General features: G+C 38.6%; 2 protein-coding genes and 1 pseudogene across 3 annotated transcripts; all 3 read left to right on the plus strand.

Moving 5' to 3' along the window:
• Positions 1-518: 518 nt before the first annotated feature.
• On the plus strand, positions 519-4,077 carry LOC144629723 (cyclic GMP-AMP synthase-like receptor 3 pseudogene; annotated as a pseudogene). Its single transcript, XR_013566412.1, has 4 exons — positions 519-579; positions 2,074-3,099; positions 3,767-3,943; positions 4,063-4,077. The product of XR_013566412.1 is annotated as a cyclic GMP-AMP synthase-like receptor 3 pseudogene (transcript).
• On the plus strand, positions 3,926-5,816 carry LOC144630173 (cyclic GMP-AMP synthase-like receptor 3). Its single transcript, XM_078488472.1, has 2 exons — positions 3,926-4,246; positions 4,693-5,816. The coding sequence occupies exons 1-2, from the start codon at positions 4,109-4,111 to the stop codon at positions 5,779-5,781; spliced, it is 1,227 nt and encodes a 408-aa protein (XP_078344598.1). The 5' UTR covers positions 3,926-4,108; the 3' UTR covers positions 5,782-5,816.
• Positions 5,817-16,349: 10,533 nt separating this feature from the next.
• LOC144629500 (melanocortin receptor 5-like) lies at positions 16,350-17,324 on the plus strand. The gene has a single exon (XM_078487720.1). It carries the CDS (start codon positions 16,375-16,377, stop codon positions 17,320-17,322), a length of 948 nt encoding a protein of 315 aa, XP_078343846.1. The 5' UTR covers positions 16,350-16,374; the 3' UTR covers positions 17,323-17,324.
• The last annotated feature ends 1,496 nt before the right edge of the window (positions 17,325-18,820 follow it).

The raw sequence follows: 18,820 nt of genomic DNA on the forward strand, positions 1-18,820 counted from the left end.
AAAGACAGGGTTTTTTTAACGAATGTACGCCAAAGCAGAAATCACGTGACAATATTATGTCCAATCAGAGGTTCCGGGTTTCTCCTAAACTAACAGTAAAAGGCGTAAAAAGTTTGATCAAGTTTTAATTTTTTCAAAGTAGAATATTATCTGCCTTTGTAAACTGGAATGCACTGTGGGTGTTTTGATTTAAGTGACTGAATAGGAAATGAAAAGATAAACTCAATGAAATTTAAAGCGTTGTGTGGGATTTATTTTTAGGAATTTAGAAACCGCTGTTGACAGAGTAGTTTCAACAAAATGTATTTAAAGCCACGCTTGGTTCTTTTACAACTGAAATGAAAACAACATTAAAAGGAGATAAAGCCCAAGCAAAATCCTAATTCCCAGAATCACACCAATGTTTTCTTAGAAAACAGGAAGTTTATTTAGACAAGAACTGGCCATGACCTTTGTTTTGTCTGCTGTCGAAAACTGTTTCACTGATTACTAGTAATAGCAGTAGCCAGCAGTGCGTCGTGGGAAAACCCGCTCTGTGTCGTGGTTACCGCAGCGAATCTCTTTGCCTTTCGCTATCAGGTTGGTATATGTTGAGTTCGAGTTGAATGTAGACAGCTTTTTAGCGATTTTGTTAAGAGACTAAGGAAAGAAACCGTATCGTTTAAATCAAACGCGTGCCAAGACTTGCTGGATACCACGGAGGTCACTTCGACTAGTTTTTTGCAGGGCACAAAAGAAAATGCGAAAGATAGCTAGGGAGACGGGGAAACTAGAGGTAGTACATAACCCGTCAATACATATTACAAAAAACGTCGGTCACATTGGATATTCGATGGTTTTAAAAAAGAATGTTTCAGGACCTTTATCACTACATGGTGTGACAAATCTAATGGGCGCTGGGGAATTTCGAATTCCTCTCCCCTTCCCCTCGTCAAACCACTTTGCCCTACATCCATTAGATCCATGCTTTCTATAGTTGTTACACTTCGAAATAATGAACGCGAAGTAGTGTTTCACTTCTCGTTCTAGACTTAACTCTTCAAGACATAAAGACTTACAGACTGTATAATTGCAAACAATATACCGTGGGTAAAACGTGTAGGATTTAGTATTTCGTCTCAACGAGGAGAAGTATTGAAGACGTCTCATTAGTGTGATTTCAAGTATACAGTATTAAAATCACAAGATGTAGGCTTCGATTAAGACAGAACCAGCGTTGAATAATATCGTATCAAAGTAATAAAAAACATTAAGCTCACAGAATGGTAAATTAACCCTAATAAATGATGTCAATGTTATTAATAGCAAAAGACAAATGTAACAACAAAATGACTTTGTGAAACATTTCAGTAGATATCGACAGATACATCAATTACTCGACGTAAATAAATTTTATAAGTTTGTCTAGGTAGGTTTAATAATGAATCTATAATAGGATTGATTTATATTGCACTTGGTTGTTCAAAGTAACGTAACGATAAGTAACGTAAGTAACGCTAAGTAACGCAAGGAATGATAAGTAACGTTATGCACAGTATCACTTAGGGCCTGATTACATGAGCCGGGCTGGCTCGGTTTGCCGAGATCTCGGCACGTCTGTTAAACGCAACAAAAATCAACTTCGCGATAACATGACAACCGGGCCAGCCCGGTTAGCCGAGATCCCGGTATCGCGATGCCGGGATCCCGGCTAACCGGGCTGAAAATTTTCCATGTAATCGCGTTCACCAGGCCAGCCCGGCTAAACGGGCCAGCATTAAATTTCTCTTCCGAGCGCAATATCCGACGAAAAAATCAATGTTCCTCCTTCCAAATAGGATGTAGAGGTAAAGTAACCCATCCAGCTGCATAAGTGCAAAAAATTAACCACCAAATTGCCGGAAAAATCATTCGTGCTTTGATCATTCGTGCTAAAACCGGGCTGAAAGTCATCTCGGCAAACCGGGCCAGCCCGGCTAACCGGGCTCATGTAATGCCGGGCTGAAAGTCATCTCGGCAAACCGAGCCAGCCCGGCTAACCGGGCCAGCCCGGCTTATGTAATCAGGCCCTTAACAATATTTGTTTGCTTTCAGGTCATGATGTGGGCTTTACCTACAGAGCCCAGGGCAGGCGATACTTTAACAAGACATCTTCGAAAATATTTCGCCGACAACGTAAAGATCAATAAAGAAGATATGAAACATGCTAAAAAGCTGGTGAAAGAATACATTGAAGACGAAATCATTTCTTACTGCGAAAGGAAATCTCCTCTGCCGCTTTTGAGACTGGAGTACACTGGTAGCATGTACGAGAGGTTGAAGTGTGAAGCTGCTGATGAAGTGGATCTGATGCTAATTCTGGCGACGACACGCTTAGAAGTCACAGTTGAAGATCCAGGAATTCCAGGCTTTGTTAAACTCAAGACAAACGCCAACTCGCCACTTCGCAAAAACGCTGACCCTCTAGGATATTTAATTCCTGCGCGGGTTAGACAGGCTTGGTTATACAGTCTTGTCAGCAAAGCTGTGAATGCCTTCGAGATGCCTTTGTTGCCATGGTATCCTGTTCGGTTAAGAGTGTCTTCCCATGGACCTGCTGTCCAGCTTGATATAGTTCTTTATGAAAACGGTATTAGGAAGATTCTGTTGTCAGCCGATCTTGTTCCGTGCTTTCAAATTGACTCGGATAACTACTTTGTGGCTAAGCCTTACGAAGGAAGACGATTTGTTTCCAATCGCGAGATTCTTTGGAGGCAGTCATTTTCAGTAAAGGAAAAAGAAATGCTCACGAAAATGGATAGAGACCATGGCTGTAGACACGAGCTTCTTAGAATCGTGAAAACCATCCTTAAGAAAGACGTCACGACGTTTGGAAAACTGAAGTCATATCATGTGAAGACCGCCTTTATGCATTACATAACAAACACGCCTGGGAACTGGACAAGCGGCAGTTCGCTGGAAGAACACTTTCTCGGCTTTCTCGAGGCACTGCAGAATCACTTGGTGAATGGAAATCTTCTCGCCTACACAGCTGACTACTGGCACAGACGCCCAGACCTCCTGGAAGATATAGACCCTAAAATTGTCGAAAACATGGCGTACCGTTTAAAAAGGATACAGGTATGTTCAAATAAAGATGCACACTGTTTATAATACTACAAAATGTTCCAAAATTTGTTAAAACTGATAAAAACTACTCAAAAAGAAAAGAGCTGTTGCAGATCTTGATACCAAACTAAGGAAATGCTTTGTACGGTACTGCTTTCCGGGAACGTTTTTAGGAATTGAAACGACCCAGCTTTTTATATATCATAATTACCTCGTTCCGTACATATATTTAGCTTAATCTTACTTCAAGTTCAGCTCTCACACTCGGTGATCATTCGTTACTCATATAAGTAAGGTAAGGTAAATTCCGCGTAAGAGCCTAGTGTAACTAGTGGCCCATCAGGTCGGAGCTTAACCCGGTGTCCGTAGTATGAAGCAACTAGGAGTATTTCTACTCCCCGCTAGATGGGGTGCAAGTCCATCTCAGGGTTACCCCCAGCAGTAAACTCTCCGGCACCCATTTTCACCCCTGGGAGGAGAGAGACACTTTGCCAGAGAGAAAAGTGTCTTGGCCAGCAATACAACACAAAAACCTCGGCCAGGGCTCGAACCTGGACCGCTCAATCCGGAGTCCAGGGTACCAACCATCAGGCCGCCGCGCCTTCCCACATCCTAACTTATCTTCATACGTCGTCGTAACAAAATTTAGAATTCCATTTCATGTTTTTATCTTCAACAGACAACGGCGAGTAGGTTTCAAGAAACCTGCAACCAAATCCTACTGAGCCAGAAACTTCGTCAATATGCCGCAACGCACGTGACAACCGACACAGATGATATCGGGGTGTCGAAGGTGTCTTCTTCACTGCAAGGAGAACGAAGGTTGCAGTTCCTCAGAGGAGATTACCGCGGATGCGTGCTTGAGCTATTCTGGATCGTCAAAACCGTCGTTAAAAGGGATGGTATACTTTATTTGCTGAGTTCTGTTGATGTAGACCGAGCCTTTCATCATTACTTCAACACACTTCGCGATAGTTTCTGGACTGGTGACAACTCACTTGGAGAACACTTCCTTGGTTTTATGAGTGTACTGCATGGCTTGTTGATCGCTGGCCACCTTCTGGAAGACGGCAGTGAAGGAAATGTTGCTCTTGTGGCAGACCGCTGTGCAAGGATCATTAATAGTGTAGACGAAAGAAACAAACTCCTTGGAGGGGAGGTAAAAATAATTTTTTTGTTGGGTAAAATAGTGGGAATCTTAAAACGTGGCCTTAGGCGCAAGAACAAGTTAACATAGGATACTTCTTGTTTGTGATAACTGCCTTAAAACAAGAATACATCGATTTCAAAAACGCTGTTTGCATGCTATATACCAATGACAGCAATTTTGGATCAATAATAGGCTCTTTTAATGTGTAAATGTTTTAGATGGGTGTTAGATGGGAAACACCCAAGGGAGATTAATTTATTAATTTATTATAAAAGTGACGGTGTGTTTTAAAGAGCTCTTTTTCTTTTTTAGGGGAGGAGGGTGATAGTTGGTGAGGGGAAGAAAGGGGTTGAATGTTCCCCAGAATTTTATTTGTGATGTTTGGGATAATAATTAGGGTATTTTTATGAGAAGTGTTCTCCAATTCACATTTCTCTTTATCTATGCATCTATAGATAACGTGGGTGTGGCCCTGGGCACAAGCAGATGACTCACTAACGAGGAAGCTTCGTCATTATTCCAACAATCATGTGAAGGTTGACGAGGCTGATATGGCTCATACTAGGATGTTGGTGAAAGACTACGTAGAAGATCGTATCATGCGGTACTGCAGACAAAAATCCAAACTTCCAATCCTGAAAGTGGAGTATTCTGGCAGTGCGTACGAGAGGTTGGAAACTGAACCTGCTGATAAAGTGAAAGTCATGGTAGTACTGAAGACGACCAAATCGTGGTTGTGGGGACAAGAAGTTTCCACAGAATGCACATCTGTGCCTGGGTACGTGTATCTCAAGACGCGTTGGAACTCGAAATTTTGCAGGTATGCGGATCCTGAAAGGTACTTGGATCCTGAGCGCTTTGGAAGCGGCTGGCTTCACAGTCTTGTTGAGCAAGCGGTGGAGAATTTCAGAGACAGCTCGCCATTTTCTGACGTCCATTTAGATGTGTATTCAAATGGACCTTCGGTAGAGCTTGATGTCATTAAGAGCAGAACTAATGAAATCCTTTTGACAGCTGATCTCATTCCTTGCTTTGAAGTTGGGTCTGGTGACTTCTTTGTGGCCAAGCCCTACACGGGGAGAAGATGTGTTTCTAGTCCCGAGCTTCTCTGGAGGCAGTCGTTTTTATTGCTGGAAAAAGAAATGCTGGAGAACGTGTTTAGTGGTGACGGTGGCAACAGTCACGAGCTGTATAAAATCGTGAAAACCATCGTAAACAGGGAGCCAGGGCCCCTGGGAAGACTAGATTCATACCACTTGAAGACCGTCTTCATGCACTACATCAGTGAGCGACGTCAGAAGTGGAATGACAAGAACGCGTTGGCTTATCATTTCCTTGGATTCCTTGGGAAGCTGCAGAGCTCTCTAGAGAATGGAAATCTTCCACACTACTGGCTAAGTGGCGTCAACATTTTAGACGATATCGACCAAGAGCTGCTCATAAATATGGCAATTCGTTCGGAAACGATCCTGAACAGCAGAGCAGAAATGAACGAAATTCTTTTGGCCAGTCATACATATTGGCTTCCTAATTCTTTTTACTGACTGCCATACATTTCTTTGAATGCTAGTTGTGAAAATTTGGCGGTGCATCAAAGTAGTGATATTGTAATGAGTCCCTCACGGGAAGGGGTCGGGGGGGGGGGGGTCCATGTTCCCTTGTCCCCCAAAAATTTCCCTTGTATTCCCTAAAACTATTTTGTCGATTTTTGTGATCCCTGTTCCTTTAAAGGATCAATTATATTAAAAATATCAGATACGTATCTTTTTTCTTTTGCTCCCGTGTTCCCAGCTTTATTTTCCTTTTGTTCCCTTGTTCTAAATTGTTTTAAGGCCATGTATCCTTGATCCCTAAAACCCCTGAAAGGGGTTTGGAGGGTAATTAGACATTCGACGTTGACAGACAGTGTTAAGTACCAGAAATGAAAACTTCCTGAAACTAAGGATCTTCAGGACAGAAATTCAGAAAAAAGATTTGTTTTCGAAAATATCCAATTAAATTTCTCTTAGACAGGAAATATATATCAAATGGTACTTTTAAAACTAAATTGGTTAGAAAACAGATGAAAAATAGAACTGATAAGTAAAAATCGTGATTGGTTTTCAATTTATTTTTGCAATTAATTAAGCTATGTTTATTAAACTGTGCAGATTCAGGATGTTAATCAGTACACATGATATTTTTTGTTTTATCAAGAAGTACAGAAAAAATTTATTAATACATCAAAGCTACCTTGTATAAACATAACCGAATATATGTAAATTCTGTGAAATTGAATTAACTGCAGTATTGACAAAATTGATTAACATTGTAAAAAAGAAACATAAAAAAACCCCATTAAATTGAATGAAATGTTGTAATTATTAAATAGTTTAGAAAACAGATGAAAATAGACGGTGAGATAAGTGGAAATCCCGATTGGTTTCAATCTATTTTTGCAATTAATTAAGCTATGTTTATTAAACTGCGTGGAATCAGGATGTTAACAGTACACACGATATTTTTTTGTTTAATCAAGAAGTACAGAAATACATCAGGGCCACCTTGTATAAACAGAACAATATATATTACAGTTTTAGTGCGATAAAAAATTTCTGTAAAATTGTATCAAATCAACTTTGTTATCTCCTAAACTAAGGTATTGACAAATTTGATTAACATTGTGTAAAGTAAAGAAACATTTAAAAACACATTTAATTAAATAAAAATAAAATTTGACAGGGAACTTCCTCGTCGCGTATTGTGTTTACTTAGTCCTATAACTGCAGAGAAAATGATAGCTTTTGTTACGAAATATTCTTTTTTATTGTAACGTTTATTAAAACACTTTTGACTTCTCTTTTTTGTTTTATTTGAGATATTTTATGCAATGAAGTTTCAGCTATAGGTTCAATTCCCCTTGCACTAGCAAACATCGTTTCGGCTTTAAGATATCTAATTTATCTTATCGTATCTCAACAAACACTGTGACGGGTGTTACTAAACTGTGGATTTGTGGACCGCGGAACCTCCGGAACCTGCGGAACTTGCGGAACCTGCGGAACCCATAATTTTATGCGAATAAAAATAAAATAACGAAAACTAAAAAATATATATAAATAAACTAAAAAATCTCTAACACTACTGGCAAATTCGTTTACGAGTATAAAGCAGAATTTGTTAAAAAACTACAAATAATTGGCGCAATTTACCGCGGAATATGCGCGATCAACTGGACCGAGTCACGTGATATCAAGTCACATGGCGCCGTTCTACATGTCAACAACAACATGGCGGAATGGAGAAGAAAATATACGAGGAAAGAAGCCTGTTTTTGGCCATACGCTTCGTTCTTTTTGCGGCCAAGAGCAGCATATTACCAGTTATGTTTGTTTTGTAATCAATAAATAATACACTTGCACACACACAACATTTATTTATCAACATGGAAATCATTCATTGCTGTAACATCCAGAATCTGCTTACAACATTTAAAAGGAACTCTTACCAAAAACGATTTCGTTTTGGTAGTTTAGTATAGAGTATAAGAAAAATCTACACTACAAAGCAAAATCTAACTTTGAACTCTGAATGAAACTATCGGAAAATCCACAGCTGAAATAACCGTATTATTTAAATGCAAAATAGCGTGTGTATTTCAGTTTGTAAATATTGTAACACCTCAAATTTACTTTCAATAGAATAAAACATGTACTCCTTTAAATAGCTAACTTCCAAAAGAACATGCGTTCCTTCTTGACCAAGAACTATTTTTACATTTCAAAACAACAAGTGTTCCACTTTATAAATGCAGCTTGATTTACAAACGTGTTTTGCTGATAGTTCAGAGGTTTCAGTTCTTGTACTCCCTCTTCTACGTTGGGACGTGGACACTGGAATTTTTCGTGGAACACAACATACAAAACAACTGAAACAGGTCATTTTAAATGTTAACAACGTGGACTCTATCTCACATATCTTTTTGCCAATTGCAGGAGTTGACGTCTCTTGATCGTCCCATTACATGTCCAAACCAAACTGCCGACGCAACTCACTGGGATTGTACAGTGTTTATCAGTGTCTCTGGACCCATTATTTATCAGTATTTTTTTAGTTTTCGTTATTTTATTTTTATTAGCATAAAATTATGGGTTCCGCAGGTTCCGCAAGTTCCGCAGGTTCCAGAGGTTCCGCGGTCCGCAAATCCGCAGTTTAGTAACACCCCACTGTGACATTGATCAGTTAAAGTTTAATATAACTTGCTTTTTAATACCTTGATGTTAAATATATTTCAGGCATGATTGTTAGCAAAACAAATTTCTATACAAAATGCAGACCAATGTACATGGAATAAAGATGATTTTGTAGCAAACAATTAAAAACTTTTTTTGGCAAAAGTGGACTTTTAATCGTCTTCCTTTCAAAGCCCGGTGCTTTACTTCTTTTCAGGAAATAGTCGTAAAAATAATTAAGAAAAGTTTGCGTCGACTGAGTTGTCAGTGCTGCGGAAACGATTGTCAGGGCTCAATAAGTATCATTTCAATGAAATTTATGTTTTATTTATTATATCAACATAAGGATATTCTCTTTGTAAACTCAAAGGATCAGGTCAAAACAATCTTCAGTGGAAAAACCAATAGCCTTTGGATCCAAACTGCATTTAAAAGTTAGTCATTCTGCAATTATAAGGCTTGATTTTGCCTTCAGTGCTACGGCCATGAAAAACAATTCAAACTTGATTGCTGAGAGCAGCGAAACAGTCTGTTCGTATTTTGTAAATCTTCGAGCCAGACTGGGACCTACATATGATTTAGTGTCTTTGATTGTTGCTACAGTTAACACGATTTCCGCGCCGGTGGCAGTGGCGGGAAATGCTCTGGTTTTGGCGACAATTTGGAGGAACCCGTCTCTGAAAACTCCATCGTTCCTTCTGCTTGCTGGACTAGCGTTTACCGACTTCTGCACGGGACTTATCATACAACCTATCTCAGCTGTATATAAATTTACCTTTGTACAGAAGAAGCAACAAATTTATTGTGCCACTGGAATTGCCTCCGAGAGAATAGGAACGTATTTTCCACTCGTGACCATCATGACACTAACACTGATGTCGATAGAAAGATGGCTCCACATGAAGCGTAGATCATTTTTTACATTGCATCGAATATATGTAATATACGCCGTATTTCTTGCTGTCCCAGTCCCGATTATAGCTCTGAGGTACTCATCTTCCATAGCCGCAGGCTTCAAAACCAGTTTGTCCAGTTTGATATCTTCTCTAGCCGGTATTTGCTGCGTCATTACTTCAGTGGCTTACTTCGGAGTTTTCCGAATTATTCGACGTCACCAAATGGAAATTCAAGCCAGTCAGCTATCGCAAAATATCCATCGACCATGCATTGACTTGAAAAAGTACAAGAAATCTGTGTTTACCATTTTGTACATATGGGCACTGTTTTTAGCTAGCTACATTCCAGTTATTTGTTCGTATATAGCTACGTTTGCATATAAAGACGAGAGCGAGGTCAAGTTAGCTATAACAGGAGTATGTAGTACCATTATGAACTTGTCGTCATCTATAAATCCGCTGCTATACTGCTGGAGAATAGCAAATCTTCGAAATGAAATGCGGCAACTGCTAAAGAAAATATTAATGTTTTAATCCCAGGAGGGAGGGGGGGAGGTACTCTCTTATATAAGCTATAAATGCGTGTGGCGCCAGAGAGGATGGCTTTTAAACCGTTTTGGTTGGAAATAAGGTATGGTTTGTGCAATCTGGTCAGTTACTAGGTATAATTCTTAGAAAAAACTATTTTATCAGTGTCATTATTCATTTCTTGAGAAGTGCGATTTGACGTTTGAAATCTGAAACCCTTCACAAAAAACAGTTCCTAGGTAAGGCCTGGTCTGAAAAAGGGCATCGATTTCTGGTTCAAGCCTAAACTAAGGTAGGAAAACTTATTTTAGTTTATAATTAGGTTAGGGTTTCAGGCAGTGCTCGGCACACCCCCACGTTTTCGGCGAGTACATTTAAAAGGGGGATTGCCATAAGTTTAATATTAATTGAAATTGTACTCATTCGGTAGAGATACCTTATTGTTACTTATTTTCGCGGGAATTAATTTTCACAATTTTCACAATCAAAGACCCACAAAAATTTATTTTTAACGTTTTTTATTGTATATTACGCTAATTACGTATTTTTGGTCAAATTGAGAAAATCAAGTCCTGCGAAATATGCCCGTTCCATTTTCGCGAAATTAAGTTCCCGCGAAAATAAATAACAATAAGGTACGTCCAAACGATTCAACAAGATCACACGAGATGTTCTTAAACAAAAAGTTCCAGGACAGACTTTTTTTTCAATTTCTGTGCTGGAACTGCATTAAGTGCAAATGGAAATAAAGGACAAAACAACATGAGGTGTTATGTGCTGTGGGGAATACATATTTTCCTATCGGTTTTTAAAGTTTGAAAGACAACAGGGTCTGTTACAGCCTCCTCCTCAGGCGCCTTGATTTTCTGCAACAAAGCGAGAACAAAGCGATCGCGAAGCGCGAGTGACTGGTGACGAGCGCGAAGCGCGAGGGACCACGGGAAGGAGAAGGAAAGGGAGCTCTTCCTTTCGCCTTCCCTTCCTCCCTTGCGCGCCCATGTCCCCAAACACAAGAGAGAGGCGTCTGGGTACGAGGCAGGGTCTGTTATTAGTGTACAAGGTAAATTCGAAAACAAAAGCGCTTGTCACGTGCGCTGACAAAAAAAAGACATGTTCGAAAATCGATGAATTTGGCCCTTGTTGAGTTCTGAGTTGCCTTTAACCGTGAAATTCGACTTTTGTTACGCCGCAAAATGTAATAATCGCCGAAAAATGTAATACTGACGCAAAATGCAATAAAATTGACGCAAAATGTAATAAAGATGTTAACAGAAAATGTAATAGCTTTTTCACGGAAAATGTAATAAATTTTCTAACGCATAATGTAATAACGCAAAATGTAATAACTCTAATATTTATATAAAATTTTGAAATCGTTTAGCCAAACTCAGGAACATTATTGATTAACTTTTTGTTGGTTTTACGCGAGTTCAGCGATATAGACGTACCGTTGCTTTGTTTTAACAAAATTCCTGGTTTAACTCATATTGCAAACTCAGCGAGGGATATGTTGATATGCTAGCAAGGTTACGAGTAAGCTCGCATTGCATGCCTACATGCATGTATGTAATAGAACCATGAGACTTTGTGGTCGCAGTCCTACCGTGTGCTTCGTGTAATTAAATGGCGACTGTTGTTTATTAAATCGTTTGTTTGAGTTCATCCTTCACCTAGTAAGCAATCAACGGTCAATAAATCAAGCCATCATCCTTCGAAGCAATCAACGGGATGATCCTCGACAAAACAGACCAAAAAAATAGTATTTCTGATTTAAAATGAAAGATAGATTTTGACCATTTCAATACAATATGGGATTTAGATTGCCTACTGGAGGGTCTGAAATATTGCGCTTACATTGACTGTTCTAATTGTAAAAATTGGATTTAAGGCATAACTTTGGAAAAGGAAGTTTCCGGTGGTTGTTAGAAGTTTTGAGTTGATAATATAATGAAATCAGCGTGTTGAAAACTGGGACCAAGCTTGTCACGTGACTTGCATGATTTGACCCCCCTCGAACACTGAACTCAAAGAACGAATGCGAGCTGATACGAAGTTGTTGTCTTGAAGGAATTTTGTCCATGAATAGAGTCTTTATCTACGAAGTTGCCGTTTGTATACGTTTTCTACACAGTGTGTGTTTTATATTTCCCAAATTAACTGGAAAAAGCAGAGGCCAAATTATTTCGAAACTGTCTAATTACAACACATTTTTTAATATTCCTGTTTCCAGTGATCCTATTTACCATTCACTTTAATGTACTTGTTAACCTTCTTTAATGAGTAAATGTTAATTGTATAGGATTGTGTGTGCCAAAAAATGACGTACGGTTGACAGCGAAGGCTATCAGGTTGTATCTGTTTCGCTATTAGCGACCTTCAGATTTGACTACGAGTACGAAATCGAGTACGAGTACGACTTGAGAATTTCGAGACAATTTTCTCCCCCGAACTATATACAACTCTTTTTTGTTGCTGACTAACACATAAATAAACGCTAGGGATAAGATTGGTGTGATAAGTAATTATATGGCGCCTAATGAGGCATACGAATTTGGTTTGAAAACTCGTACCCGAACTCAATCTCGTACTCGCAGTCCAAACTTAAGGTCGCTATTATGACGGGTTTGGAGGGTTGGGGTGGGGGGTATTTCTAAATCCGTTCCTATTTGTTTTCACTGTTAGTGTCTTTGATGCTAAGAGCCAATTTTTGCCTGTTCTTATGAAACACGTTTGGTTCGCTACTATTTAATTTACAAAACATACCCAGCAATTACAGGATAAGAGTCAAGGCTCCAACTCCTCCCCAATCCGTTCTAAAAGATCAGCGTGGTTGGCGGAGGAACAAAATTCGTATCTCCAAAAGTAACCGCCAGAAAGAAATACGATCTGGGAGGGGCAGTTCCTATTTAGTCCTATTAAACCTACACGAGGTAAATTATTGAGAGATTTGGCTTAATTCAGGAAAAAGACATGTTATTTTTGACATCAATGCATGTATTTTTATGTTTAGTTTAAAGCATGGGCAGAAACTAAAAAATTGAGAATATGAAAGAGCAGGTTAGGCTATTTGGTTTTTTGTGTGTTTCTTTTTACATTCTTCACTTTCTTTGTGGTTTATTTTGGCCTTTCTGTCGCCTTTGTGCGCGTTGGAAAAGTTTCCGCCTAAATGTCTAACCGAAAGCGAACATTTTTAACAAAAAGTGTTAATGATAGGGAAGTGTTAGTTTTTTTACGATTTGCAGGGTGTCATGCATGTATCTCTGGCCCAATTCACTGTGCTTATTTTGGCATGCTTTGTAAGGCTTTGATCCTACTTTATCAGCTGATAACTTTCTGCCGTGAAACGTGATTACGTCACAGGTGTTTCAAGGATCATGGTCACTCGGCACGCTTTTTGATGTGTTAAGCAATCAATAAGGCCCGGTTCAGACGCCGATCTTTTCATGAGCCGAACCTAATTCCTTGAATTAAGTACATGAAAAAATCGGCGTCTGAATCAAATTAGAACGGCTATTTCAATTTGGAACGGCTCACCCGTTCTTCCCGCCTGGCTTGGCCGAGAATTTTGCCTGTGGAACGCCTTTGGAACGGCTTTGATTCAGACGCCGTACTTTTCATGTGCCGATCCTAATTCATAAATTATTATAATGTTTTTTGATAACTTTGACTGGTTTTATTGGAACTGTATTAGGAACGGCCTCGGAAGCGGCGTCTGAACCGGGCCTAAGACTGTTTGCGTCTATCCAGGTTTAGGAAGCGTGATGATGCGACTATGGGTATTAATTCTTCCTCCGGATGGGATGCTAGCCCCATGTACCTCCTCCCTCCAGTTGTCTTTTTGAGTGAAAAAGGTAGGACGCGTGTGATGATGGGAAGAAGAAAAGAGAGGAGCCCTTCCTTCTCCGGTTCCTTCTCATCATCCCCCGCATCTTACAATTTTTTTTTATGAAAACTTCAGTTAAATTCCGATAACTCGAACCTTCAAGGGAAATCGATAAAGGTTCGAGATATCGGGAGTTCGAGTTATCGAGGGTAATATTAGTAAGAAAATGACCTGGAGGGGAATCGGAACGGGTTCGAGTTAGCGGGAGGTTAATTCGAGTTATTGAGGGTTCGAGTTATCGAGATTCAACTGTACTGTGAGCGAGTCAGCCGATTGCAAAAGAAATTTACCCGTATCATATAGACTCTTGGTTTTAGGCCATCGTAACTTGATTAAAAATATAGCAAAAACAGCAGTGATAAACATTATGAAAAATCGCATTTTACTAAACTTGACGTTTCGTATGCTAAGCTACATACATTTTCAAAAGTATGACCGTTAAAATTTTGGCAACTCTTTATATATTGTTATGAAAGGGGTCTGGAACCTAGACTGAGACAATTGATCTTCAGCAGTAACTTAATATTTACATTTCAGTTAATAAAGTAACAACCTCTCACTGCCGACATTGGCATTTAAAGAAGGTTGTAGTTCTTGAATGTATAAGGTCTCCTTAATCTTGCAGTGGAGGTCAGTTTTGCCTGACGCAAGGATTGGACATAGGACTTTTGAATTAATTCGAATTTTTTTGATTGGCTGTTTGGAACAAAGAATTCCTAAACGGAAGTCGAAAACGTAATGACTCTCTCATACATTCTTTTGAAACGTCATGACTCCTAAAATCTAGAACTGGAAATCCTGTGTCCCCAGAGCCCTTCGTTTCCTCGTGCCAAGGCCCAGCCGGCTAAGAGAAACGAAAGGGCTATGGGGACGAGAATGTAAAAACACAACAAAATTGATGACGGCCATTGCTAGGACCCAGATCTCTTGATACCGAGTCCAGCGCGCTTACTATAGGCCACCGAGCCTGCCACTTTAGCAGCTGTTATACATGCGTTGTCAAAAAGAATGAATTTGCGGGAGACAACGAATTTAGTGCTTTTCATTACTATAACAAACATCCTGTCATTTTTAAACCTCGATATTAATTACTACCATTATAACTCAGAACTTTTAGAAAGTGAGTTTGCTTAAAGTTAATAGTTGTATTTTAAATTTCAATTAAAATAGTGTTTGGATACAGATTCAATTCCAGTTGTCACAAAATTAGCAGTAACCTGTGCGATCACGTCTTCTTATGTTTTCTTACGTCAAAAACGCAAAGGAAGATAACATGAGAGATTGGCACGCAGACTTATTTGGAAGAAACTTAATCAGATCAAAATATAAATTGCATGAGTTTTTATACTTTTTTGTGCAAGAAAACGTGATTTTAGATATTTTTTTGCTGTTTATTGTCATCGTAAACTCAAAACTTAGCAAGGGTGAACTTGTTGCGGCTATTCAACTTTAACTGGTTTCAGCTTATGTAACAAGTTTTCCTGAATTTTCTTTTCTTTTAATCTCAAATTTAACCAAACTAAATAATCGCGCTAGTTCTGATTTGATATTTACTAACTGCCACTTTAAACTAAAGCTACTGTCATTCACCGTAAGATTTAATCTTTTATCTTTACAAAAATAGTAGTGATCAGATATTTTGAAAGAAGGTGGGAAAGACGATCCTGAACTCTCGATTCTTGTGCAAAGAACCCGTGCTTTTTAGATCTTTTTCGCTGTATTTTGTCAACGTAAACTCAAAACTTAGCAAGGGCGAACTTATTCAACGTCAACTTTTCTAACTTATCTAACTGAAACTTCCTTTAATTTTCCGTTTCTTTTAATCTCAAACTTTAACCAAACTATTATCACGCTTCCTCTGCCTTCAATATGATTTTTACAGCTGTCACTTTCAACTAAAGTTACTGTCATCCACCTTAACTAATTATAAAATTTTGCTCCTCGAAATAAAACCTTTTTTTATTAAATTTTTGCTTCTAGATCTACCATAAATCATAAAGTTTACACTATCTTTCTCTTTTGTCAATGAGGATTTGCGATAAGGTCAGTTTATTTATCCAGGCGTCTATCTAAATTGAATAAAAAGAGAATATGTTTGTGCACCAGGAATAAAGCTGAAATACACTTTCGTAATCGAATCGAAAACTGCACGCGACGTTAGTTTAACTGTTCAGTTTGTCTGAAAGTCATTTTCTGACCTGTGGCAGGACAAAGCATATAAAACCGTTTCAGGGAAGAAAATTTTTAATATATTAGTGTTTTTAAAATCGTCTTTCCCGCCCTCTTTCAAAATTTTTGATCTTTTTGCAAAGATAAATGATAATAATTAACAGTCAGCTCCTCTGATATTATTTTAAATTTAATTAGTTTTTTTGTTTTCGTTTGTCACATTCAACAGAACCTACAGCTCAACACCAAAATGATTTTAAATAATTTGGAACATATTTTTAAAATTAGTTAGATCTTTTCTTTCAAATGTCATTTTTGATAAACAAATGCTTTAGGGTTGTGTTTATATAGGCCTTTCTCAAAATTGAATGCAAATTTAATGTCTGCGTAACCGGAGTCCAACTATAAAAGACATTTACGTGAATGTATTAAAGTCAAAATTGTGTAAAGATGAATCCGACCAATGCCAGACTTTTCAGCTCGCCTGAAAACCTTCCCTTTGACTTCTGCTCTAATCACAAGTTCAACCATACAAGCTATCGTGGGATAACTATCTTTACTTGTATTACTGTCGCTCTGTCTTCACCGGTGGCAGTGGCGGGAAATGCTCTGGTTTTGGCGGCAATTTGGAGGAACCCGTCTCTCAGAACACCTTCTTACATTTTTCTCGGTGGACTTGCATTGACAGACTTATGTACGGGGATTTTTGGTCAGCCGTTTTATGTTATATACAGAGCTGCTGAGCTTACAACAAATAAAAAGCTGTACTGCATCACAAATGCAATTGCGCATAGCGTCGTTCCTTATCTTGTTGTTCTAACAGGGTTAACAGTAACAGCAATGGCCGTGGAAAGATGGCTGCTTATGAGTCATCGACGGTTGACTGTACGGCGAGTTTATACCATACAGGGTGTGCTTTTACTCATACCGATACCATACATGGCGCTTCGTAGATTACCTGGAATGAAGCCATATTTTGATATACCCATAGTCCCTATGATGGAAGGATGTATCGGTCTTTGCTGCCTCGTAGTCTCATCCGTGGCGTATTTTAAAGTCTTTCGCATTATCCGCCAGCATAAACAGCAAGTTCATGCCAGCAGCGCTAGCGTCCCCAACGGCCCAACAAGTATCAACCTTGAGAAGTACCAGCAATCCGTTTATACCATTCTATGGATTATGGTGCTATTCTTGTTGGGTTTCTCGCCGCATATATTTTCAACCGTGTTTGTGGAGGTGTTAAATATTCCCATCGAAACATCCAATGCAGCCCGTCATGTATCAACAACAATTATGCTGTTGTCTTCTTCACTAAACCCGTTTCTTTACATCTGGAGGGTTAGAGAAATCCGACAGGAGGTAAAACAATTGATAAGAAAAGTACTTTGCAGACTTTGAGGAACACTTTGCCGAAGAAGAGGGGGTGAGTAAGTTCGCAGATCGACGGATTTGGCCTTAAGGTCATTACCCTGAAATAGAACTGAACATAGATTTTTAACCAAACTTTGCCTACTGGTTTATTACTTTAAGGGAACTTAAATTTTGAAATAAAAAAAGGGAGTCACCAGATTCGTTTAGGAGCGGGAAGACCTTGTATATTCCATATAATTCCTTTAAAATTCATCTGCGAGTACTACCAAAGTACACGTTTTTAGCGATAATTTATTTTTCAAACACAAGAATTGATCTGTTTTCATTTTACAGAAAGAATTTGATCGCTACACCCAAAATATGAGAAAAAATTGATAGGTCACCAGACTCGTTTACGAGAAAGCGACAATTTACTTCTCTCGCGAACTAAGCTGCATAGAAAAAAGCCGCCATTTTGTTTATGTGCGCGCGCTAATTACGCGTAAAATTCTGCGCAGTAAGGATGCGCAATGCAATACAGGAGCTATGTCACGCAACTGGTCATAGAATTAACTGAAAAATCACAATAACGGCTTGGAACTGTAGAAGAACTGAAAAGAAACACAGAAAGGCCAAAAAGCGGCATGGATGGGCAAAATTCGAGAAGATTAAAACGTTTTGCGTTTGGGTAAACTTGAAAAACGTCGGTCCGACATTTTTCAAGTTTATCTCAATTTGTATGAAAGTGTCATTTACGATGCTCAGAATTATTCTTGTTTGTTACGTGGCCGCGATTTTGCCAATAAACGATTTTGCCAATAAATGACTTTTATTCTGCCAATTTGAAGTTTAGAGGTCTTAATTAGCGATAATAAATAGAATTACCTAAAATACCGTGACTTAGCCCCTTTTGAACGCGCCCAGATTGCGGAAGTTTTGCGATACATTGAGCGGATTCGCGGATTTCGAAAATACAGTAAATCGCGGATTAGCTGAGAATTTTGTCGCGGATTTTGGATTTTTCATGTCAGGATGCTTTGATCGTGGATACTAAAACAAAATTAGATTATACTGGTCTTTAGTTTATTGTTTTATAGCAAAGTGTATTGAATTTTGTGCATGTCTTTGTTGCAGTAAAGGTTGCTGACAGAAGTTTTTAGCAATATCCAGCACTTATTGTCACAATAGGAAATAGATCCATACCTAAGTATAAGGAAAAACTCAGAAAATACCTCAAAATCAGAAAATACTTGTGAATTTGCCAATGGATATACTAAAGGCATTGATTAAGGACACTTGTGCAATAGTTACAGTACAGAAGTTTACATAAGGAAAAGATTTGAAGAGAGCATCTGCTCGTACTTAATTTAGCAAATAGACTAATAGGTCGATCTATTCATGAGCATGAAAGATTTTACATTTCAAAGAGAACTTTTATTCTTGCTTTATATTTCTCAAGGGAAACGTTCAAAAGTTAAGCCGAATTAACAATAGATCTATTTTGTAAAAGATTTTAATAGAGAAAGACAACTGTATTTACCTAGGT

This window comes from Oculina patagonica, chromosome 11, assembly GCF_052425735.1.
Source record: "Oculina patagonica isolate OP01 chromosome 11, crgOcupat, whole genome shotgun sequence".
NCBI classification, from domain to species: Eukaryota; Metazoa; Cnidaria; class Anthozoa; order Scleractinia; family Oculinidae; genus Oculina; species Oculina patagonica.